General features: G+C 58.4%; 2 protein-coding genes across 9 annotated transcripts in view; one reads left to right on the top strand and one right to left on the bottom strand.

Annotated features, from left to right (window-relative positions):
* The window catches only part of CCDC12 (coiled-coil domain containing 12), a 74644-nt gene extending 63554 nt beyond the window's left edge, over positions 1-11090 (top strand). The window contains exons 8-10 of one of the 5 annotated variants that reach the window (XR_012323992.1): positions 7898-7972; positions 10418-10473; positions 10726-11090. The gene's annotated coding sequence lies outside the window, so the exon portion shown is untranslated. Of the gene's footprint in view, positions 1-7897; positions 7973-8240; positions 9101-10417 lie in introns of all 5 variants that reach the window. The other 4 variants (XR_012323991.1, XR_012323990.1, XR_012323988.1 and 1 more) reach the window with 4 other exon arrangements.
* PTH1R (parathyroid hormone 1 receptor) lies at positions 1157-23073 on the bottom strand. 4 transcript variants are annotated; one of them, XM_073787877.1, is made up of 15 exons: positions 22880-23073; positions 21736-21858; positions 11077-11179; positions 9052-9186; positions 7324-7434; positions 7094-7212; positions 6831-6925; positions 6413-6605; positions 5756-5909; positions 4095-4155; positions 3665-3731; positions 3284-3417; positions 2482-2623; positions 2335-2376; positions 1157-1664 (listed from the first exon to the last, which is right to left on the bottom strand). In XM_073787877.1, exons 2-15 carry the CDS (start codon positions 21808-21810, stop codon positions 1287-1289), a joined length of 1809 nt encoding a protein of 602 aa, XP_073643978.1. In that variant the 5' UTR covers positions 21811-21858; positions 22880-23073; the 3' UTR covers positions 1157-1286. The 4 variants fall into 4 exon arrangements, with proteins under 4 accessions (XP_073643978.1, XP_033720630.1, XP_073643980.1 ...); XM_033864739.2 differs by having other exon boundaries at positions 3284-3378; XM_073787879.1 differs by lacking the exon at positions 11077-11179.
* Positions 23074-24077: the final 1004 nt, after the last annotated feature.

The raw sequence follows: 24077 nt of genomic DNA, 5'->3' as shown, positions 1-24077 counted from the left end.
GAGGCCTTGAAGGGAGAAATGACTACCTGGCTCCAGCCCCTGTTCAAGGCAAACAGGGTCCTGACTGCCTGCCAGGCCCTCTGAGGGCTCCCACTTCCTCTGCCAACACCTGGATGGCCCAGGTGGGGCTCAGGGTCTCTCTGAGTGGGGGGGCTGGCCCTGGCCCAGGAGCTCCAGGTCTAAGGGAGGAGACCTTGTCCTGGACTAGGAGCTTAGACTGATGTAAGAGGTCCAGTCCTATCCTGGACATCCAGTCAAGGGGGCAAATGCTGCCCAGTCTAAAGGGGGAGGCCTGGCCTTGGACTGGGTGCAAAAATCCTGAGGAAGGAGGGCCAGCCCTTGGGGAGGAGGTATCCAAGTGGATATGGGGGAACCTTGCCCTGCTTGGGATCACCAAACCTGAGGGGGGTACCCAGCATGTCTTGGGGGCATTTAGTTCAAAGGGAAAGCACAGCTCTGTCTTGGGGGTTCATCTAAAGGGAAGGTGGTAACAAGTCTGAGGGGTGAGTATAGCCCTGTCCTGGGGGGTGCCCGGTCTGCGTGAGGGGTGAGCATAGCGCTGTTCTGCGGGGGGGACAGTCTGAAGGGTGAACACAGCTCTGTCCTGGGGGTATCCAGTCTGAGGAGTAAACACAGCCCTGTCACGGGGTGGAAGAGGTCCTCAGTCTGTGGGAAGAGGTTAAACCATGTTCTAGAGGAAATCCAGTTTGAGAGGAGAGGCTCCACTCTGTCCTGGGGGGCACCCAGTCTGAAAGGAAGACATAGCTCTGTCCTAGAGGTGGGCAATATGAGTGTTTCAGGGTGAGTAGGTCTGTGGACTCAGCCTGGGCCAAAGGCAGCTTGGGTGCCCGTGGAGCCTGTGTACAAGTGCAGGGAGCAGCCGAGGTGACAGCTGGAGACAGGGAAAGGCTGGGGCCCTCCTCCTGCATGGGGCCACTGGGGTGCTGATGACCCAGCAAACCTGAGCTTCTCTAGGCTTAGACAGGGGCCTCTCTCAGGCCCTTTCTGCCGGGCTGGGTCCCGACCCCCCAGGGACTGGCCCATGGTTCCTAGACCCCCTCCTGAGGTAACACCAAGAACACCCCCATGGCTCCCAGCTCCTCCCCTCCTGGAATAGGTGCCCAGTTCAGACCACAGGAAGCCACACGCTGCTTCCTTTTCCTTTTTTTTTTTTTTTCCTATTTTATCCTCCCAGCCCCAGTCCTGAGTGGGCAACTGTCCAACAACCTGTCTCTTGGTCCGCTTGTCCACCCTTATGTCCACAGGTCCAACCCTCGGGTCCCCAATCACATGACTGTCTCCCATTCCTCCTGCAATAGGACAGGTGGCCTGTCTGGTGCAGACACCTCCTCATCCAGCCCCGAGCAGGAGCCGTTGAGGAACCCATCGTCCTTAGGAGCGGCCACGGCAGGTGGTGTGGTCTGAAGGGCTGGGGACCCTGGCTTGGTGTGGCCGGGCAGCTGGGGGTGGCCATTGGCTGTGGTAGCAGGCAGCAGGCGGGGGCTGAGGGGCAGGCCAAGTCCCGTGCGGGGCCCTACATTGGTCACACTTGTGTGAGACACCATTGGACCGTAGCTGTAGCTGCTGCTCCCGCTGCGTGCCTTGCGCTTGAAGTCCAGTGCCAATGTCCAGCGGCTCCAGGATTTCTTGATCTCCGCCTGTACCTGGGATGGCAGGAGGAGGGTGGGTGGTCAGGTGTGCCCCTAACCTCTCTGCCACATGTCCCCAACCCCAGCGGTGCCCCCATCCCTGCCCCTGCAACACTCAGCACTGAATGTAAAGAGGCGCAGGCTGTTACTGGAAAATTTCAAGGCCAAGAAGAATCCCGTCATTCTCAGAACATGGCGCCTGGCTGCAGGCAGTTGACACACCCAGAATCTAGAAAGCTCAAATGACCCCAAGGGTGGATGAGTGTTCAATCTGGATGACAGACGATTCAACCGATTCAACCGTGGGGCTGGGAAGATACTTGGCTTTGCCCACAAATCCTAGCGCATCCTCAGCCTGAATCATCTGGAAAGACTTCTCTCTGCCTTCAGAACGTCCTCAGGGATGTTCTTGGAGGAACAGAGTAAGAACCAGGCAGAAGAATGAAGGGACAGGACTCGGGAACCCCCGGAACTTCTTTTTCATTTTTTAATTAAAAAAATTTTTTTTATTTTTGGCTGCACCTTGCGGCTTGTGGGATCTTAGTTCCCCGACCGGGGATCGAACCCGGGACCCCTGCAATGGAAGCACGGAGTTCTAACCACCGGACCACCAGGAAACTCCACCCACCCTCCCCCGGCACTTCTGCGTCCTTCCTGCCTTGCCCCAGCGTGGCCCACCGCTTACCTCGCCGTTGCAGAAACAGTATATGATGGCGACAAAAAATCCCTGTGGAGAGAGGGTACTGGGTCAGGGCCCAGAGCTGCATCTGGAGAGGGTGGAAGCAGCCTTCCCAACCCCACCCGCCCCTCACCCTCAGACAGGGCTGCGCACCTGGAAGGAGTTGAAGAGCATCTCGTAGTGCATCTGGACTTGCCAGAGCGTCCCTGAGACCTCGGTGTATGGCGTGGCCATGAAGACGATGTAGTGGACGCCAAAGAGCGGCATGAGCACCAGTGTGGATTTGAGCAGCTTCCTGGGCCAGCAGGGCAGGGGGGTCAGGGTGGAGCCACTTCCCCCTCAACAGGCGCTGTGTACCCCGACCTGCCAACCCCAGGCTCCAGAAGCCACTAAAAGGCCCGAGGCTCTGGCAGCCAGTGGGGGAACCCAGTTCACCTGAGCCAATGACACTTTGTTTTCTCAGCAAAGTGTTAACAGGGCCCCTTGATTCTGAGGTGTCCCAGAGTGGACCATAAGTTATGTCGCCCTGTCCCAGGGCCCTTTGCACCTGCTGGTCCCTCTGCAGGCACTCCCCCACTCCCCCGTGGCCTTACCTCGGTATCCCAAGGTCCCTCCTCAGGTTTCAGTCAAGCTTCTGCCTTCTCAAGGCCACCCACTGCCCACCTGTCTCTCAGACTCCCTGCGACCAGCTCTCTGAGGAGAAGTCTGGGTTTGTCCTGCCCAGACCCCAGCTCTAGTGCAGGGCCTAGCGCCAAGAGGCCCAGCCTGGCTTTGGGGTGCCCCCAGAAGCCAGGCAAGATCCCATCACTGCTGGCAGGGCCAGCAAGGGAGTCAGGAGCTGAGTCCTTCCTTGAGACAGGCTCATTCGTGGAGCCTCTGTCTGCTTTTGTACATGGTGCTGGTGTTGGATGACCCCTGAACTCTGAGGAGCCTGGGCATGGTGGGTGTGGCTCACCGGTACTGCTGCCGCGTGTCACACCGGCCAGCGTTTGTCTCCCGCAGCTTGGTGGCGAGGACCCGGACAATGTTGATGAAGAGGATGAAGTTGAGCTGTGGGAGTGAGGAAGGGCTGCGTCTCGAGGCTGCACCCTAGCAGAGAGGGGCAAGGACTCTGGGACCCATGACCCTGCTCAGGCTCTGCTCTGCCACTGTGTCTCCAGGTGGCTCCTTAGGCCCTTGGTTTCCCCATGTGGACTCGGGTGGGGATCAGCTGCTTCTTGGGCCTTGTGGCTCCAACCCTGGGGTCCAGGGAAGCCTCTATAGGTCCCTGTCAGGGGCTGGTCACTGGGACCCACGGTCCATACCCCGACCCAGCTCTGTGGCCACCCCTGCTTACCACAATGGAGGCCAGGATGGGCACCTGGATGATCCACTTCTTGTTCCCGGAGCTCAAGTCCCAGCACCTGGGGGAGGTTGAGGCATCAGCCCCCACCCCCTGCCGTTCCCAACTTGAGCCTTCCCACAGGGAGGCTCCAGAGCTGGTCTGCTCCGACATTAGCTGTCCCCCAACTCCCACCAAGAGCACAGGACAGGGGAGTGTCATATATGGCCAGGCCTGAGGCCACCCTCAGAGGTCCCTTCTGAAGTAGCCTCCGCTGACCCTGAGCGGGTACCCAGCTTGAAGCTGAATTGAAAACTCCCGAAACTGGGCCACTCAGGGCCAGGGTACAGGAGGTGCCCCTCACGTGCTCTACAGAGAAAGAGGGTAGCAGGGGTGTTTCTGGCCTGTGTCAGAGCCTCCTGCCCACTTCTCCACCTGGACCTACCCGGTGTTTGCCAGGGTGGCTCTCACACTGACCCACACAGCCACGAAGATGGCAGGCAGACCTGTGGGCACAGAGGGAGACAGTGTGTGAGAGACTGTCCATGATGTCTCTCTCCTCAGCCCACCTTGCCAGTCCCATTCCCCTCATCCCTGGTGACCCCCAGCTTAGTCCACCATTGTCCCTGACCCCCCTCACCCTGGGCACATGGGCTAATTGGTGACAGAGCCCTACTCTTGCATGTGCTGCCCTGCTGTCCGCACAGCCTCCCCTCAGGGCTCCAGCCCTCACGACCCTGTTCAGCCCTCTGCCCTCATCTTGGTTCCGCATCTTGTACCACACATGCACTCCTGCTGGGCACTTGGTGAATAAGGTATCACTAATTTATCCACACCCAGTCCATTCTGCCCTCCCCTCCCCTAAAGGGTGCTGCTCTGGGCTAGGGGTTCCCTGTGAGGGAGGGAGCTTATCATCACGGGTTTTCTATTCCAGCACTGCCACCCTTTACAAAGTCCTAGCCCCGTGGATGAGGCTGGATAGGGTGTGCTGTTGTTCCAGGATGGATAAAGGGCTACAGGGAAATCTCAGTGTGCCCAGGCCCAAGCCAACTCAGATGGCACATGGTACCTCTGAGTGAGTTTTGCCTCTAGGAATGAGCCCAAATCCCCACCCTCTGCCCCCACACACTTCATTCTAGGCCCAGGGTACCCTTGGGAAGGGCAGGGCATGACCTGGGTTTATGCAAGGAAAGGAGCTGTGACATTCCTGTGCCACAAAGTTCTCTGTGTTCCCCTATCTGTGTGCTTCTCGCCCACACTGATACCCTCTAGCCCCAGAGCCCACATCAGCCTGCAACTCTGGGGCTTGCCATGGATGAGGTCAAGGTCAGAGTGTCCACCAAAGGGCAGGGAGGCTATGGCTGTTGATGTGAGGGCCTCTAGGTGCTGAGCGCAGGGAGGGCTCCAGCCACCCAGCCTACCCTTCTGCAGTCTGGCCAGTTGCCCCGGAGCCTGGCCAAGCTCTGGAGCTGCCAACAATAATGGACAATTATTGGTAACTCGATCCCACAGCCTGTGGGGGGAGGAGTGCAGAACCCCAGCAACCCATTCTGCAGAGGAGCTGCTGAAGCCTAGATGATGCTAGAGCCAAGGCCTGCAGTTCTGGGCCATGGACCCTGTGGGCAGGGTGGCAGAAGCATGGACAGCTCCATGCAGCGTGGGGACTGGTGGAGAAGTGGGGCTCAGGGTGGAGGGAGCGTTCCAGATCCCAACTCCAGCCCCAGCAGTGGTGATACAGTGGTGAGAATAGCTGCCTTCCAACTCCAGCCCCAGGCTGACCTCTGACCCAAGATCCACTCTGATCCTGAGTGGAATCTTGACCTGAGAGTCCCCCCCTCCCTCTCCTGAGCTGAGCCTCAACCCCGGGTGAACCTGCCTCCAGGTGAGCCCCAACTCCAGGCTGAGACAACCCCAAGTGAACCCTAACCCTTGGCCAAGCCCTGTTCCCTGAGCTTGGGGTGGGGGAGGCAGTCAGTCACAGACGGCTCACCACCTGCTGCCCCACATCCAGCACAGGATACGCTGTATGGGTGCTTTCCCCTCAGTGGCACTCTCTGACCCTGCTGCCCATGATCCCACCCTGCTTGCACCTCACTGCCTGCGTACCCCAGCCGAAGATCGTGAAGCCCCAGAGGTACTTCTTCTCTGAGAAGAAGGCCATGAAGATGAGACTGTGCAGGTACAGCCCCTCCACCAGAATCCAGTAGTAGTTGGTAGCCAGGAAGTAAAGGAAGAAGGTCACAGTCACCCGGCAGCCCACCTAGGAGACCGGCTGGTGTTAGCCAGAAAGCAGGACCTGCATCTGGGGAGGGCTGGGCTGGGCTGAGGGATGGGCAGTGGGAGGGGGTGCTGGTAAGATACGACAGGTGCTAGTCAAGCTGGTGAGGAAGGGACAGGCTCTACCAAGGGCAGGGGCTGAGGGGTGTGTGTGGAGGCGATGTTGCCCAGGCAGGAGGGCACGGGCGACGGGGGTGGGGGATCAAGGTGAAGAGGTGGGGTGACTGGTGGTCCGGGGCCGAGGCAGGAGTGTTGATGAAAGTGCGGGGAGGGGGAACACTCACAAAGCTCTGGGCAACAGGGCCTGGAAGCAGGGCTGAGAGGTGCAATGCACGCAGAGAGGTGGGTGTGAGTGGCCTGAAGCGCGTGGCTGCAGGAGACAGGCGGGGGCGAGGGCAGAGGCGCCGCAGGGTGGGTGGGGCTCCCGCGAAGCCATTGGTGGCTAGGGGCCCCGGGCGGGCGCGGGCCGCCGGAGGGGGCACTCACGTAGCCGGCGGCGGCGGCGGGCGGCGGCGGTGCCTGGGCGATGGCGCGCAGCTCTTCCTCCGTGAGGCGCTCAGCCTCATCAAGCGTGGCGCCGGAGTAGAGCACCGCGTCCTTGACGAAGATGCTCACGGCGCGAAGCATGAAGGACAGGAACAGGTGCATGTGGATGTAGTTGCGTGTGCAGTGCAGCCTCCTGCGGAGCGCGCGACAACACCGTGGGTGGGGGCACGGGGACACGCGGCGGGAGGGCACGAAGCGGCGCTTGGTGTGCAGGGGTACAGTGAGCGGAAGAGAGACATTATGCCTCCGCCCGGTCCAATCACGCCCTTGGCCACGCCCCACGCCCCCCACCTCGGCCCCTCCCCGACCACGTCCCCTCCCCACCCCAGACCCCCGACCCACTCCTCGCCCCGCCCACCTAAAGTAGGCCAGGATGAGGACAGCCACGGTGAGAGAGGCCAGCGAGACGGAGTAGCCCACGGTGTAGATCATGCCCAGGCGGTCAAACACCTCCTGTGCAGGTGAGGAGTTACTGTCAGAGCCCTGGGACTGGGGTGAGCATCAGGTTAAGGGTCAGAGGCCACTTTAAGGTTGCTAGATGAGTCAGGACTAGGTTCAGGGGTCACCAGTGGAGTGGGGTGGCCTTACACGGGTCAGGTTAGGGAGGGGGAAGCCTCGCACCCGTTCACGAGTCTCATTGGTCAGGAACTTGACACACTCGCTGTAGTTGGCCCATGTCCGGTTGTGCCCTGGCACCAGCTCCCAGCTGCCATTACGGTCACAGCGACGGTAGGCATGGCCTGCAGGTCCATAGGAGGGTCAGGGCAGGCAGAGAGGTCTGGCACCACTGAAGCCCTGAGCTCCAAGTCCTGACATCCCTGTGGTCCCCACCCCACTCCAGCCCGCCTTACCTTTATGATTGAAGTCATAAATGTAGTCGGGACAGGGCATGGCCACCACCTCACCTGGTGCCCCCAGCGGCCAGCACAGGATGTGGTCCCACTCTGGCAGGCAGGGGCGCCCTGTGACCACAGAGATAGACAGAACAGGTGGGGGACATCAGTCAGATCCATGGTTAGTGACCCAGAGGAATAAACACACCTGTGGTCTCTGGCTCCCTCAGGGATAGGTGTGCCCCAAGACTGGAGAAGTCAGGCCTGGAGCATTCTAGAGAGAATGTATTGAGCCCTTACTCCCTACTGTGCCCTACAGCCACCTGGCCTCATAGAATTCCCTCAGACCCTCTATGCAGGTGCTGGTAATGTTCCTATTTTCTAGATTGGCTGGTGGAGGCCAAGAGAGGCGAGTGATTTACCAAGGTCATACAGCCCGGGGCCCTGCCCTCCTCTGGTGCTCAGCCCCTAGCCAGGCCTCTCTCTTTTCTCTCTGTTCTTGGTCCCACCTTCCAGGTGTCCCTAAAGAAGAGCAAGTTCCCAGACTAACTGTCCCTCAGCTGAGAATGTTTCCTATGTGCTCCTTGCCCAGGGACCATGGACTAGAGGAAGAAGGTCTAGTTTCCAGTGCCAGCCGGACTCCTGAAGAGCTGCCCACCTCATGCAGGTGTCTACTCTCTTTGCACTTCAGTTTCTTCATTGGGAAATTGGGATTGATATGCACTTCCACCACTGTCCAAGACCCGCCCTGAGCACCTGCTGTGAGGCTCTGGTGACCACTTGTGGGGGCACATATAATCCCCCCAATCTAAGTGCTAACTGTGGGATTCAAGGCAGGGAGACACATCCCACTTTGGGGCTCCAGCCTCACAGCAGAGATGCTAAGTGACCTTGGAGCGTCTCCAGCCTCTGAATCTTCCACTTTCCACTTCCAGCTTCCTTCTTCCCCCTGCAGGGCTCCAACCACAGGACTCTCCAGCCACCCTGGAAGGTTGCCTTGATGGCTAGACCCACCCCGGCTTGGTGAAAGGCTCTCTGTCCTGGGCACCATATTCCCAGCCCCGCCTGGCCAGGCCCACAATTCCCTCTGATCCCTGGGGAGCCACAGGGTGACCACAGCCTCCCAGATGTGGCCCATCTGGAATCTGCTGCCCACCCAGCCGGTTCAAACTGGCCCTGTGGCTGCAGCCTGGGCTCTGCGTTTGTCTCTCCTTACCTCCCTGAGGGACAATGCAGCCCGCATCTCCCTCCTCTTCTCTTCTGCCCTCCTTGTCCCACTGTCTGGCCCCACCCCTTCACAGCCGCCCTTCTGTCCTGCTCTGTCTCTATGGCCAACCCCACTATGTGTCTTGATGCACCCTCCTATGACACCCTGAGTCCCAGTCCCAGTGTGTGCCTCCTGGTCCCCTCTCTGTCTCTTCCTGCCTCTCTTTGTCTCTGGGTCTCTCCCAGCCTCTCCCTGCCCCTCTGTCTCCTGGGCTCTCTGTCATCTCTCTCCATGGGAGGGGCCACAGCCCTGGGTCCACCCCTGAGGTGTGCAGTCAAATTCTCTGCCCACATCTCCTGGGGGCCCTAGTCCATCCAGCTTGCCTGCCCCCTCCACACTCTGCCCCCTGGGCTGAGTCTCCTCCTAGCACCTCCCCTCCTACAAGAGCCGAGGAGCATGAGCTCACATGAAGGCTGTGGAGCCGTGGGGCAAGTGGGTCCGAGTCGGTCTCAGATGGATGCATGGAAGCACAGACGTACCTCGGTGCCTGCTGCCAGCGGACACCTCCTTGTCCTCCTCAGACTCAGGGTAGAGCTTCCCAGATGCCTTCTCTTTCTTGGGCTTCCCTGATGTGGATGCAGATGCCCATCCTCTGCCTGATTCCATTATGTCAGCTGGAGAAATTAGGCCAGTTATGGCTGTTGACAGCACTACAGCAGAAGACCCAGGGTACCCTCCTGCCTCAGACTCCCCCTTTGTACCATGGGGGTTGTCCCCTGCCCTGCTGACACCTAGGCTGATGACAGGTAGGGACGTGCTTTACAAACTGTAAAGTGCTTGCCAGGTGCAGAAGTAATCAGTCGGCATGAGACTGTAAACAAGGGGTTCAAATGGTAACGAACACAATTCAGGTGTGGGATCAACTAGTGAGTGGGTTGAGCGGTAAATCCGGGCAGAAATGTCTGACCCAGGAGTCACAGCCAAAGCCCACGCAGGAGGCGAAGGCCCCACCAGGGGGCGCATGGCAAAAGTAGACAGTAGTGGTGATGTCAACAGAGGTGAAACAGTGAAAATGAATCCCGGCCAGAGCGCTGTGTAGGTCGAGAAGCTGGTGGTACGAAAGACAAGAGCAAGATGCAGTTGTCAAGGGAAGACAGATGAGCCCACCTACCCCATCCTCTGCCCTAGGATACCCAAGTAAGGGGTTCACAGCTTCCACAAGGGACCCTGGAGACTCTCCATCTGAGATGGGGCCTGGCCTTTCCCTCCACTGGAGAGATGCCTGAGGTCTCTCTTCCTTGCTGAAAGTCTTCCTCATTATCTAACCTTCAGCTACAGCCCAAGCCAAGGCCCCCTGGCCCTCCCATGTCGGGGTTTGTGGCAACAATGAGAAGCTGAGTGCAGACACCCTGGGCTGGGATAGAATGGCTGTGCCCATTTTCCTGCCTGCACCCTGGGGCATCAGTAGGGTGGGGGTAGCAGGATGAGGTAGAGTGGGAAGGGAAGGCCTCCATCGTGAACAAAGAGAGGGCAGAGGGAGGTGCCTCCATGCTTCCACAACCAGAAAGACGGCTGGGTTCAGGACTGCCCAGACCCTGATGTGACTGGGGCAGGGGAGCAGGGAGCCACCGGCGGGGCCAGTGTGGGCAGGGCTGTGACTGCAGAGACCATGTCAGTCCCTGTGAAGGGGAGCAAAGTCTGTGGGCTCCAGGGTACGTCACTGTGTGCTTGCGTCCTGGGTGTACATCAGCATCCCCTCCCAGCAGTCTGAGGGCCAGCGCAGGGGAGGAAGCTGTCTTCCCTGCCAGTCAGGTGGGGTCTGGGCCTCTTCCAGGTTGAGGAGATTAATCAGACAGAAGTCAGAGGCCTGGATGGTTGCTAATGAAGCTCCATTTCCGCTTCCAGGAAAGGGACTCAAGGAAGAGACCAGCTTGAGACTGGGGCAGGAGCTGTGAGGTCAGGTGAGTGCCCCTCCCAGCTTCACCACGGCAGGGGTCCCATGGAGATGCTGTGTTGGTAGAAGGAAGCCTTCCTACCCCATCAAGAACCCTTTACTGGACAGTGGATGTGACTGACATAGAAACCCATCCGTATCCCTCTATTCTCCTCCCCTTCCAGCCCCATTCTCCTGACCCTGGACACCTCTGCCCTGCCCTTTGCCCAGGGGGCCTTTTTCAAAGACCTATTCTTCCTTCTGCACCTGCACTGGATAGCTCCTCCTCCTGCAGGAAGCTGTCCCAGCCCACTCCAGCGGGGTCTGGAGTGCTCCTGATCGTGGCGTGCCTCACTAGATCTAAACCAGTTCGAGGTAATTCAGTCAGTAGTTGCCTCCGTAACCTCCTATCCCCACCCTGGGAGGGGAGGCTCAGTGCATCTCTGAGCCTGCTGACTTTAATCTCACCTGACTCACCCCATTTTTGGTCCTCACTTTGGCCTGGCCCACTTTACCTGGACCTGCCCTCCCTTGGTGCCACTTGGATCTGCATCCTGGACTCCCACCTTCCTCTGGCCCCTCTGTCTCCTGACCTTGCCCCCAGACCCTCCTCCTTTAGCCCCGCCCCCACCTGGCCTCTGCAGGACTTCTTTGAGCCGCTTCTCACATTGGGCCTGGGCACGGTGCAGCAAGAAGATCTGCTCCTCTTTGGTCATGACGTCATCTGCATCCACCTACCAAGCCGAAGGTCAGATTGCAGGCAGGACTTCCCAGCAGAGCAGCAGACTCCACAACTATCCCAACCTCCTTGAGGGATTCCCCCCCCTTTCCAAAGAATGCGGGAAATCTGCCTTATGTAGCCCCATTGTACAGACGGGAAGCCTCGGCTTCAAGGGGAAGGGCCTGCCCCACCATAGGGAAAAAAGGGGGAGGGGTGCTGTCCCCTGCTTGCCCGATAGTAACCCCATAGGCTGCAGCCACTGATATTCTCTGTCCAGTCTGTTCCCCAGGGGTACATGGGAAAGGGATGGAATGTCCCAGGGTGGATCCTCACAGGATCCTGGCTGTCTATTGGGGACCTGGGTGGAGAGGGGGTGGATAAGGGGTGGTGAACTCTGGGGAAAGAAACAGGGCCTGGATTCCTTCAAGTCCTAGTGCCCTCGGGACCTTGGGAGTCACCAATTTCCATCCTGGCCCTCTCCCCAGTCAGTGCTTTCCCCGTGAATGGAGAGTGCCTCAACTCCTCCCACCCTTGAGGTCCCAAGAGGGAGAGGATGGAGAAATTGCTGGCAAGTGGTCTGGGTTGGGCGGGGCACTCCTGTGCAGGCTGTGGGTGGGAGTCACCCACATCCATTGCTTATCTGGAAGTTTCCCTACATCCAAGTAGACCCTGTGTTCTGATGATGTGGACCGGCCTTTGCTCCTGCTGTTCCCTCTGCCTGGAATGTCCTTCCTTTCTTTCCTTCCAGCATGTACACCCTGGGTATTGGCTGCCACCCACGAGGATTCACGGGCATCATTTTAAGGAAGGGAGCAGGAACGTCACGGAGGTGGGGGTGAGATGGGACTCACTCTGAGCCTCTGTTTCCCTGACTTAGGGTTGGAAGGAAGTCAGGGGGTAAAGGCAGCATCCCGCCCTGGGAAAAACTCAGTGTGCCCAAGCCCAGCCACTCCCATGAGTGGGACCCACAAGAGGTTAATGCATCCCCTCAGACCCCACCTTCACCCCCAAGTCAGGGCCATGTCCCCGCAGACCCCCAGGACAGAGCCTGGTTCCCTTAGACCTCCAACAGGCAGAGCTGCATCCCCTCAGACATCCCCTGTCAGGGCCCGGTCCCTTCAGTCTGAGCGGAGCTTTGGAGGGTGGGAGAGCCCAGAGGAGGCAGGGGAGGGAGGTGGAGGTGGGGGGAAGAGGCGGGCTCCATTACGCGGGGGCGGGCAGCCGCCGGGAGGGTCAGGGAGACCGCTGCAGGGAGAAGTTAATTGACCGAGTCTCTCGGTGGCAGCAGCAAGGGCTTCTAGGGCCAAGGAGTCTCCAGTTGGCTCGGCTGGGATTGGGTTCTGCTGGTTTCACTTAGCAGAGGCGCGTGCGCGTCTTTGCGTGTGAGTGGCGGCACAGCCTTGAGTGGCCGCGCACAATGCTGTCTGGCTGGTGTGTGCACTCGTGTGTGCCCCTGTCTCTGTATATTCTCACGTGGGGATCGTCCAGCACGCACATTTGGGACGTGAGCCTGAGGTGTCTGTGAACATGCATGTGTACCTATGTTTCTGGGTAAAGGTCCGCGTGTGTGTGTCTGCGAGTGTGTGATACGGTTGCTCATTAGCCTGCATGTCTGTGGGTGTCCGTGCTTTCGCGGATCACTGGCGTCTGAGTTGGACCCTGAGATCTCAGCTGGACCCAATGCCCGGGAACTGCTGGAGAGATTCCCACGTGCTTGCTGCTGGCCCCTACAGCTCCTCTAACTTCCCCCACCCGCAGCTAAGGCTGAGCAGGCTGGGGCAGAAGTAGCCCTGGGGAGATGGGGCTTGAGGGAGGACAACTAGGGTTTTCCCTAATCCAGGGGGCTCCAAGACTAACCTGAAGTTCTCTTTGTGCCTCTGGCATTGGGGATCCAAGCTGCTGAGGGGTCTGATCCCTGGGTAGCTGCCCTGCCCATCCCACCCCCACTACAGCACCCTTTCACCTCCATTTCCATTACTGCAACTAGTACCTCTGTCAGTAACCACCACCACCATCACCACCACAACCAACACCACCAACACAACCACGCCGCCCACCGCCAATACCACCGATACCACCGGCAGCGGCAGCAGCAGCACCACCATTACCCCCATGAGCACTAACTACTATTACCATCGGTATACCCACCATCATCACCATCACAACTGGTAGAACATCATTACCATCACCACCACCAGTGCTGTTTCCACCAGCACGATTACCACCGTGACCATCACCACCACCTCCAGTATTACCACCAGCATTGCCATCCCCACCAGCACCATTACCACCAAAGGCAACATCAGCACCATCACTGCCACCAGCCCCGTAACCACGGTCAGTACCACCTTTCCTATCATCTTATCCTTACTCCCTCAGCATGCCCCCTTCCCCACCACCCCTTCCTCCTTCTGCCCACCTTCATCTCTTTCAAGATGAACAGATAATCACCAGATTTTTTCCAGCTGAGGAAAAGCTCCTGAGTGGCTGACAGGCTTCCACCAGTCCCCAAAGTCTGGCACACCAGCCCTCCCGATAGACAGACTAGCCCACTGATGTGACCCACTGAGGGTTACGGCTGATGGCCTAGACTAAAGGCATGCAGCCATGGGTTGAAAACTGCCCATTTGGCAGACTGACAGACAGACAGGTGTGCAGCTGGGTGACGACCAGGAACTGACCCACACCCCCTATCACAGGCCCAAGGCATCTGCTCAGCCGCCACCTACTGCTACTGCTGCCCTCTGTGGCCAAGAGGAGGCACATCCTCTTTTCTGGAGTCTCATTTCCTGGTGGGTCTGGGAATGCCCAGGAGAGGGGCATGTGCTTCAGGCACCAGATAGCCCCCAGATTCCTTCACCCACAGGGACGGTGGCACCATCTCTGGCCTCCCTGGACTGTGCGCCCCATTTCTCTGTCACCCAATCACGGCAGAACTGCCATTGCAGCAAGAAGAATTCAAGCCAAGGAGTCAAGAAAGCACTTTCCCAAGGGGTGGAGGGCAGCTCTACACCAAGGGCATCCCCACTTGCTTTAGAGTACAGCTCCCCTGCCTGGAATTCGTCCATCACCTCTCCCTCCAGCTGCACCCTCTCCTCATCTAAGGAGATTCTGCCCAGCACCGGAACTTGAATCCTGTCTCCACCACTGACTGACTTTGTATCTTTGGCAAAGCTGTTTAACCCTTGTGCCTCAGTCTCCCATGTGTAAAATCAAGATAATAATAGGGCTGTTGTGAGGGTTAAATGAGGTCCTGTATGAAAAGCTTGGGCAGGGGTGGGGCCCACAAAAAGCTGGTTGCTATTATTACCACTGGGTCAGCAGCAGCACCAAGTCATGGCCCTCCGCCTCTGGCTATGGGCCACTGTGCTGCCGGGCACCATGGGTGCCCCCAGGCTCAGGGCCCAGAGAGGCAGGGGGAGACTTTTTGAGTAGATGACTGAGACCAGGGGGCCACAGTGAGGAGCAGGTGGGTGGTGGGACTCCAAGGAGGATTGGGAGCAGGGGGTACAGGAGGGCCTGCAGGTGAGGTCTGCCTGGCCAGCTTTTGGGGTGAAAGGACACCCCGATAACTCCCTACATTTCTGGATCCACCCTGGACTCACACTAAGATTCAGGGTCACTGCCAGACCCCCATACTTGGGCTTAAGGGGCAGGAGGGCCCCTCCTCTGCCTCTGCCCTGAGTGAGGTCTTTTCTAGTGGAGTGATGCAGAAAATGCTGAGAGCTCTGATTCTCCTCCTGGCCTGGCCACTCCATCCGCTGCACCCTCCCCGGCCAGCCCCTTTCCCCCTGCAGAGTTCAGTGTTTCCTGGCCTAGCTCCTGGTAAGGAGGACTCAGACTTGTATCATTTTAGATCCAGAGAGTCTGTGCATCTCGGGTCTCACGGATGAGGACTGAGGGACCTGGAGCTGGGTCATGGCCAAGGGTCAGTTAGTCCATACCCACCACTGATAGGGTCACCTAGCCCTGGTGCCAGGTGTCCCGAACCCCTCTTCCTCCCACGCCCCTCCTACAGTCTCGGGTTAGGGCTGACTTCCCCTGACCTAACCATTGGAGGGCTCGGCTGTAGCACTCTCCCCATGTTCAACCCTCCAACGTGGAACCTTCCTGTGTGCACACATGTGCGTGATCTGCAGTTTGTGAACATGCAGGGAGAGAAGTGGCCTGGGAGCCTAGGGCTGGTATTTGTGGGGCCACAGGCAGGGTGCAGATGCGGGCTGGAAGCCAGTATGTTATCTACAAACATAGAAGCTGCTGTCTCAGAGAGAAAGTAATGTGTGGTCAAGAAGCCCGGATGTGCTTCTCATTTCCTGAGTTCAGAAGCTCAAAGGAAGAGAAAAGCCATCTGCTCAGTACCCCTCCCGCCAGGGGGCAAGCAGCTCCTCCTAACTCAGCTCCCAGGGAGACCCCACTGAGAACGGTGTTGGAGCTGCAGATGACAGTGATGGGGGCAGTGGGGGTGGAGGTGAAGACAGTGAGTGGGGCGATGTCAAGGCTAATGATGGTGATGGAGGTGTGACGGTGACAGTGGTGGTGGAGAGTCAGTTTCGTGCCACTGACCAAATGAGGGCCACTCCTCTCAGTTCCTCTCCTAACTGCCAAATTCCACACACTTGCTGTCTGTGATCCCAGACATGCCTACATTCTCCTCCTCCAGGCAAAACAAAGGAGGAAATACAAGGGATCCTTCTTCAGCTGCTGACACCTCTGTCTCTGGGAAAGAGGCTCCTTCTACTGCTTGGTGTCAGCCTCAGGATGTCCTCTTGGGTCATCTCATCTATCGCTCTGACTGGCGTCAGCCTGCTCCCCCAGGGGAAGACAGCTGCTGGCTTCTTGCTCACCTCCAGAGAAAGCAGATCTACCAACATTCATCCCTGGATGTGACCGGTGTCTCCCACCCCACGAGAGCCCCTCTACATGTTGGCAACAGCCATTGCCCCTGGAGCTTTAACCACATCTCCTTCAACATCCCCATCTTACGAATGAGGCCACTGAGGCGAGAGTACAGTTTGAAAGAAGAGGGCCAGGAATGGAGCTAAGGTCTGCTTGATACTGAAGCAACAACCCCAGAGGAAGGGAAAGAAAGGAGGAAGTACCCCGCCACATGGGTCCTCTAGTGCCAGCCTCAATACCAGTTTTCCACAGAGTTCTTCTGGATTCTATCTTTCACTGTGTTAAGCAAGAGCCTCTTTGCAGAGCACCTAAGGCAGCTTCCACAAAGGTAATTCAGGAATGGACGCAGACTTAAAGGTGATCAGGTGGTGATGGCGTGGGTGATGGCAGCTTGTGCTCAGCTCTAACTGGGCAGAGGATAGTTGCACCCTCGTATTAGGAGGGAGGAGAGTTTGTACCTTCAGAAAAGCCAGGAGGAGAAAACCTTGGCTAACAGGAGACCCCCTCGTGACCTCCTGGCCTTCCTGCCCCTCTTCTCCAGGTCCCACTACTGGGACCTGTGCTGGCACCCCTCGATGTCTCCCATGCCGGCTGGCTAGGCACTGCTCCCTGCCCTTGCTGCCTTCTGTCTGTCTGTCTGGCCTGAGCAGGCTGGGACGGGTTCCCTGCCGGGGACGCTCCTGCCCCACCACGCCATGGCTGACAAGTGCTGACTTTTCCTCCCCTCCGCCTGGCCTTCCTGAACAGGCTGCCTGTGTTCGGGGCTGGGAGGGGCTGGGGGGAGGCACTGTGACGCCTCTCATCCTGGCCAGCGTGGAGGCCTTCAGGGCAGGCAGTGGGATGGAGCCTGGGATGGCAGAGTTGGCTGCTAGGACCCTGTGGATCTTCATAAGTGGCCTCTACCTGGGCTTGGAGACCAAGGCCCAGAAGGATGGTATGACCTAACCTAACCATAACCTGGTCAGCAGAACAGAATCCTACCAGGTCTCACCTCTGCACAAGGCAGGTCCCAACCTGGTCAGCAGAACAGAATCCTACCAGGTCTCACCTCTGCAAAAGGCAGGTCCCAGAGTTGGGGTTCTGAAAGGTTTGGAGGTTTCTGATGTCTTTGAGAATCTGAGCAAAACTTTGCACCCTCTCCCAGTCACACTATATTTTGCAGACAATTTCAGGCATCTGCAAACCCCCCACTCCACCCTTTCTTTTTCGTGGGGGCGCTCTGAAAGAGCTGCCTTCCTGATGTGGTGGCCGGACCAGGGAGTGTCCCCAGAAGGCCCACAACAGGAATCTGGGGGAGGCCTCTTGATGCCTCATTAAAACATTCCGAAGAAAACCCAAGTTCCCGGGAGGGCTCGGCCCCCCTCCTCCTGCTCTGTCCACAGGCAGCTCCCAGAGCTGGGGTGGAGGGTGGAGGTGTTTAAGGGCAGGTGATATAAAAAGCTTCAACGAATCAATACGAAAAAGACAAATAACCCGTAGAAAGATGGGTAATGGCTCTGAGCAAGCTCTTAGAAGATGGACAATAAGCCAATGTAAAAGTCCAAAAGCTCACTGGTAATTGGCATATTAAAATGGCAAGAGACACCATGGCCAAGGTGAGGAAAAGAATCTTCGGGCTACCCTGTGAGACAGAGGGTGTGGGGAAGAGACCTCCTCCGTCATTCCTAGTGCTGAGTACAAACCCACACAGGCTTTTTAGAGGGCAGTGTGGCCATATCTATTAAAATAAAAAATATGCATGTTCTCAGACCCAGCAATGACAGAATCTAGAAATATCCTACAGGGAAATGGTCACACAAGGACATGAGAAGGCACTTCAAGGAGTTTCCCTGCCACCATCTGGAATCTCTCTCTCTCTCTCTCTCTCTCACACACACACACACACACACACACTCATACAAACACACATGAAACTATCTAAACGTACATTCCTAGGGACTGCTTAATGAATCTCAGGTTTTGGAACACTATGCAGCCTTTAAAAAGATTTATATTCACTGACATGAAGATCTCCAAGACACATCTGTAAGTAGAAAAATGCACATGGCAGAGCCCTATCTACAAACTGCTATCATTTACTAAAAAACAAATAGAGGGGCTTCCCTGGTGGCACAGTGGTTAGGAATCCGCCTGCCAATGCAGGGGACATGGGTTCGAGCCCTAGTCCGGGAAGATCCCACATGCCGCGGAGCAACTAAGCCCGTGCGCCACAACTACCTAGCCTGCGCTCTAGAGCCCGTGAGCCACAACTACTGAAGCCTGTGCACAGCAACGAACCCAATGCAGCCAAAGATAATAAATAAATTAAATAAATAAATTTATAAAAACAAACAGAGAGCAAATGACAGAATAAAACTATCTACTTTATATGCACACAAAAAGGTACCTGTTTGGAAATATACAGAAAAGGATCTGGGAGGACATCCCCCACCCACACTGTTTAAAATTGCTTTCTCTAGAATAGGGAATGGGTTTGGGAGTAATCAAGGATAACTTCTGTTTAATCCGTATTACTTGACTCTTTTATAAAAGAAAGAACATATTCCAGTATTAGTTATGAAATTAAAATAAGAAAATAAAAGTAAAATAACCAAAGGATTCTACTTAAAAAAAAAAGAAAGAAAAGGAAGAAAAAGAAAACCTAAGTGGGACATAGGGATCTCCTGCCAGCATAAGCCCTCACCCTGCTTTGGAGGAAGACGCTCAGTGCAGGAGTCTGAAGACTTGGGTTCAAATCCCACCTCTGCCACAGACTCACTGTGTGACCCTCAGGGCCCTTTCCCATAAAATGGGTGGATGAACAGCTGGAATGAGAAACTATCTGTGACCATTTCTAGGTCAGAATCCGGGGATGGCCACTGTTCAATACGTGTTGGTTCCTTCCTGTCTTTAAAAGTGAGCCCCTTGGCTGAGCTGCCCTTGGAGCCTGCTGAGAAGGGTTCCCTGGGTCCCACCTACCCCAATCTCTCCTGAGTCTGACCCTGAGGTCATATCTCTACACTCTAAGCCTCCCAACCCCACAACGCTGACCTTCAGCCTCTCCCACTGCAGTTTCCCCTTCACAAGCGTGCATGCTGAGGGTGTCCTTAGGATGAGGCATCCCCAAGGATAAGACCACCCGTTTCCTCCCACTCACAATCTGTGGGCCCATCCCTTCCTCCAAACTTCAGCCCACCTGACTCCCAACCTCACAGCTACTGTTTTCTGTAAGGCACAAGATGGACCAGCTGAGTCTGGCCACAGCCAGTGTCCTCCCAGTGGGACACTTGTTGGTCCTCCAACCATGAGGTCCCTCCCTCATGGAGGATGATGTGAGCCTGGTCCTGGGGCCAGCTGGGCAGGCAGCATATTGGTTTGGTGACAGGGTCCATCAGCTGAGGGTGGAAGCAGTATCCCCTGGGTTTAGGAGAGGGAGCTGGCAGACTCAGTTTCTTGCTGGCTCCAGCTGAGGCCAGGGGGCCTACAGGGTGTTGGGTGACCCTCAGGCCATATCCTCTATCCCCGGAGCCACGGAAGGTTCATTGCACTCACGGCCTGAGTGTGCAGCCATAGATGTCTCAACAAGGTCCCAGGGCAGACGCAGCCCTGGCATCCCTCCTCCTTTCCTACCCTCAGCCTTGGGCCAGGGCTAAGCTGGGCAAATTCTCTGCATGTGCCTCAGCTTCCCTGGAAATCAGTGTGGGTCCCTCATAGAGGCACAGGGCTTGGCACTTGTTGACATGCAACAAATAATGGTCATATCGGTTGTGTGAAGGTCAGTTAAAGGGGACAATAACAGAACCTTTCTCAGAGGGTTGTTGGAAAGATTAAACTAGCTAATATTGTAAAGTGCTTAGAACAGTTTCTGGCAAGCAGACAGCACTACAGAAGCATTTATTAAATAAAAACAAGAAAACAATAGACCTGGATGCACATGTGACCACAAAGACACACACACATGCATAACTATGCTTCTACAAGTCATGTGCAGACCGCAGCCTCAGACACACGTGAGCTCACACAAGGTCTCAGACACTCGCACTTACGCAGACCCAGAGAACACCATGCTGAGTCCCACAGAGCCCTGCTTCGACACACAGATATACTCACAGGTCACCCACGCCCATCACCCTGTCTATTCCTCTACAGTCACTTGCACACATGTGTGCACGCAGACCACACTGGCTGGCTCTGCACAGTGGCTATGCTCACACACCCTGGAAGGGGCCCTGGGAAAGGTAAGCCTGGCCCGAGGGGAGGCAGGGGAAATGGCTCTGGGCCCCGGCATTCACCAGTGTTTGGAGCATCCCTGCACAGGGTGCTGATAGTCTCTGAACCTCAGTTTCCTTATCAACAAATCCTTGTATGGGGCGATGTCTCTGGCTTTGGGGTGCCATGCTGTGTGGGCACGGACAACAGTGAATGGGGTGTACTGAGGCCAGCAGAGGAGAGGAGAGCCTCAGATCAAGGGATTCTTAGGCAAATGTTTCCTTCTTGGTGTCTTTTTACAGATAGGGAAACTGAGGCGTGGAGAAGGATAGCCCAAGGTTACACAGACATTGGCAGAGCTGGAGGAATCCAAGAGCTCCTGCCTTCCCGCCTGGGGCTCCACCTGGATAGGGAGCTGGTCAGGGGAAGGCTGCCTGCCTGTGTCTCTAGATGGCAAATAGCCGCACCTGGGAGGTGAGGGGGAGGCAGCAGGGGGTCTTGAAGTCAGACACAGGCAGACAGTCTCCTCAGCAATTGCTGATTCCCACAGGACAGGGCTGCTGTGGGATCTGACTGACTCCCCAGGAAATGGTCCCCAGACCCTGGCCCAGTCTGAGGAGGGTACTCAGCTCTTTGTCTCCAGCTCTTGGCCTCCGCCAGTCTCTCCCTATTTTTCTTTGCTATTCTTGGTCTATCTACTCTTCCTGCTCTGGGGAGCTCTCACCCCCATCTTCTTTGTCTCTGTCTCTCTCTCTAACCTTATCTGTCTGTCGCTTCTTCTCTCTCTGGTCCCCTCTTGGCCTCTGCTCTCAGGAGGGTACGAATGTGGGTCTCCTCACTCACCGGAGCATGTTTCTCCTGTGGGAGTGTTCTGTGAGGTCAGTCTCCTTCAGGGGAGCTCCATCCCTCCTCCATACCACACCATACCCGCCTCCCTGGGCAGACATCTTCCCATCTGGGTGAAGCTGGGCATGAGTGCACGCATGTGTGTGTGCATGCGAAGGTGAGAGCTTGAGGGGCCCTTAAATCCTACCCCCTGACCTCAGACCCACAGCCCTGTGTCCCAGACTGCAAACAAAACTTGCAGAAAACATAGGACCCCAGAGCAAAGTCTGTGTGACCCTACATCAGGGCCAAAGCCTAATCTTCTGCTAGATCACACTGTCATCTTCCAGGGAGACACAGAGCAGTGATGCTCAGAGAAGCAGAAGATAGGAGGACCCTAACCACAGATTTCCAGACCTGGGACCCCAACCCAGTCTTCAGAAATAGGGAAGTCTTAGGCATCTGGAACCCAGAGTTCAGACATCCCAGAGACAGCAGGCACCGAGGATCCCGGGCCAGAGGGGACGCCCACCCAAAGTTCAGGATACTGGGGGAACTCAAGCCTCTGAGCCCTGGACACCTTCCCCCCACCCCCAGCCCCCGCCCAGGGACCCCAGAGCAAGCCCGAAGCCTGTCCTGGACTGCGAGCGGGGGACTTACCAGCACGTATGCGGAGCTGAGCACTGGGCAGCACAGCAGGAGCGCCAGGCCGGGCGCGATCCGGGCGGCCCCCATCGCCACCGCCTAGGGCCCCGTCCCTCGGGGCAGCCGCCGCTGCCGGCCCTGGTGGTGGTGGTGGTGGGGTACAGAGCTGCGTCAGGCCGGGCTGCCCCGCCCACGCCAGGGCCTAGGGGACCCCGGAGGCCCGGCGGCCCGAGGCCCCGGGGCCCGGCGCGGGGCCCATGCGCTGAGGGCTAGGGAGCGAGCGCAAAGGAGAGAGAGGGAGGGAGGAAGGGAGGCAGCCGGGGGCCGGGCGGGCGGCGGGCGGGCGCCGAGAGCTGCGGAGCTGCCCGTCTGCCTCGGAGAGGAGAAATCACATCCATATGGCCGGGCCCCCCGCCCCCGGCCCGCCCCCCGCCCCCCTCTCCCCCCGCACCGCCTTTTCTTTTCTTTTCTTTTTTTTTTCTTTTGGGGAACTGGGAGCTGTGGCTTTGCCCCACGCCCAGTGGGGGAGGGGTCGGGGGAGGGGTTGGGGTCGCGGTCTGCAGGGGGCGAACGGGCTGTTATTTTTAGCTCCGCGGCTAGCGCAAGTAGGGGGGCGGGGTGGGGGGACGCGTTTTGCGCAGCTCCGGGCGTGCAGCTTGGGTACTCGATCCCAACTTTGCAAAGACACTGAGCCCTTCGGCGATCGGGCCGCCAGCTCCTTGCCCCTCGGCCCCCTCTGATCCTCATCCCGTCCGCGGCCGCCTCCGGCACTCCCTCCCCATCCTCGGCCGGAGCCCCGCCTGCGCCCGCGCCGCTAGAGCGCGCCTGCGGCCGGGACGCCCGGTCTCTCTGCCTGTCTGTCAGTCCGTCTCTAGCTCCCCCGGCCTTGGCCTCCGTTCTTCCAGCAGCCCCGAGCTCCGTTTCGGTCACTCCCTCGCTCCCTCCCTCCCCTCCCCCTTTTCTCTCTACGAAAACATTTGCAAGTTTCCAAAAAAGCCACGGAGCCGAGCGGCGCGGGGCTGGCGGCTCCACGGGGCTCCGAAGAGGCGCCGCTGACTGACACCGAGACAAACCAGCCCGCCCGCCCCGGTCAGGCCCGGAGTCACCCTACCCAACTCCAACCCGCTCCCCTCGCCGCTGGCCCCCAACCCCGACTTACTCCGAGCGCGCCGCCGCGGCCCCCGCCTAGCCATGGGTGTCGGGGATCCCCCGACAGCCTCCCCAGGACAGCGCCCCGTCCGCGGCCCCGGGGAGACTTCATGGAGCTCTTGGGATTCCCCCCTGGCCCGCCTGGCTTCCAGCGCCCCCCGCCCGGCCGCCTCTCGGAGCCGCCGCCCGCCGCGCGCGTCCCTCGCCTCGGCGTCTGCCGCTCCCCCTCCCCCCCCACCCTGCGGCCCGGGCGCCTCTTCCCTCCCCCGCGCCCTCCCTGGGCCTCTCCCGCCCCCGCCCCCCCTCCGTCTTCTCCGACGCGGGTGTGTGGAGCTGCAGAGCGGAGCTCGCCGCCCCCTGCCCCGGGACATTTCTCTAGAGGCCGCGGCCCGGGGTCGCACAGCGGCGGGATGTGAGTGTGGAGGGGACGGGGCCCGGGGAGCTTTGACATCGGGGCCCGGGAACGTGGCCCGAGCCGCTCCCGCCGCTTCATTTTCCTCTCCTGGAAGGCACAGACGTTATTTTTTCTGATCGTCCGGCCCCGGCCGGTGAATAGGGGCCCTCAGCCGCGAAGCAGGCCCTCTTCACTGGAGGTACCCAGCGCGCCCCCGGCCGCAGCGCTGTCTGTCCGCCCGCGGGACTCCCGCTCAGGCTGGACCGGGATCCCCGGAGAGGCTGCTCTGCCGCCAGCCCCAGAGCCTGGCTCCGCCACCGCCCTCCTGCCCGCCCCGCCCTCGCCTGGACCCCCAGCCTCAGGAATCTCCCAAGTGGGTAGGTCTGCTGTGCCCCAGACCCGCCCCCGTCCCTGCCCGCGTCTCTGGGCTCACGTCCCTCTCTCTTCCTCCCCAGTCTCTCCCGGGTCCGGGTCTCTCCGAGTCCCTACCCATCCAGACGCCGGCCCGGCCTCTCTAGCACCGCCCCTGACTCCACCCCGGGCGGCTAGAGGCCGCAAGACCAAGGGCTCAGCCGGGACCCCCACCGTGGGGTTCCACCTCCCTATCCCACTCCTTCACACCCCCAAAAGCTCTTGGCCGGCTCTGGTCCACTGGGGACCCTCAACTTGGGAAAAGGGCGGGAGGAGACTTTGGGGGCAGAGGCCAGATGGGGGCGGGGCTTATGTGCTCCTGCCCAGGGGGGGGATGCAGGAGGGCTCAGAGAAGGGGACCTCGGACCCCAAGCCTACAACCTCTAAGTATCAGGTGGGGAAG

Source organism: Tursiops truncatus, chromosome 10 (genome assembly GCF_011762595.2).
Source record: "Tursiops truncatus isolate mTurTru1 chromosome 10, mTurTru1.mat.Y, whole genome shotgun sequence".
Taxonomy (NCBI): Eukaryota; Metazoa; Chordata; class Mammalia; order Artiodactyla; family Delphinidae; genus Tursiops; species Tursiops truncatus.
The sequence above is the reverse complement of the archived record's forward strand: the minus strand, read 5'-3'. Positions and strand labels throughout refer to the sequence as shown.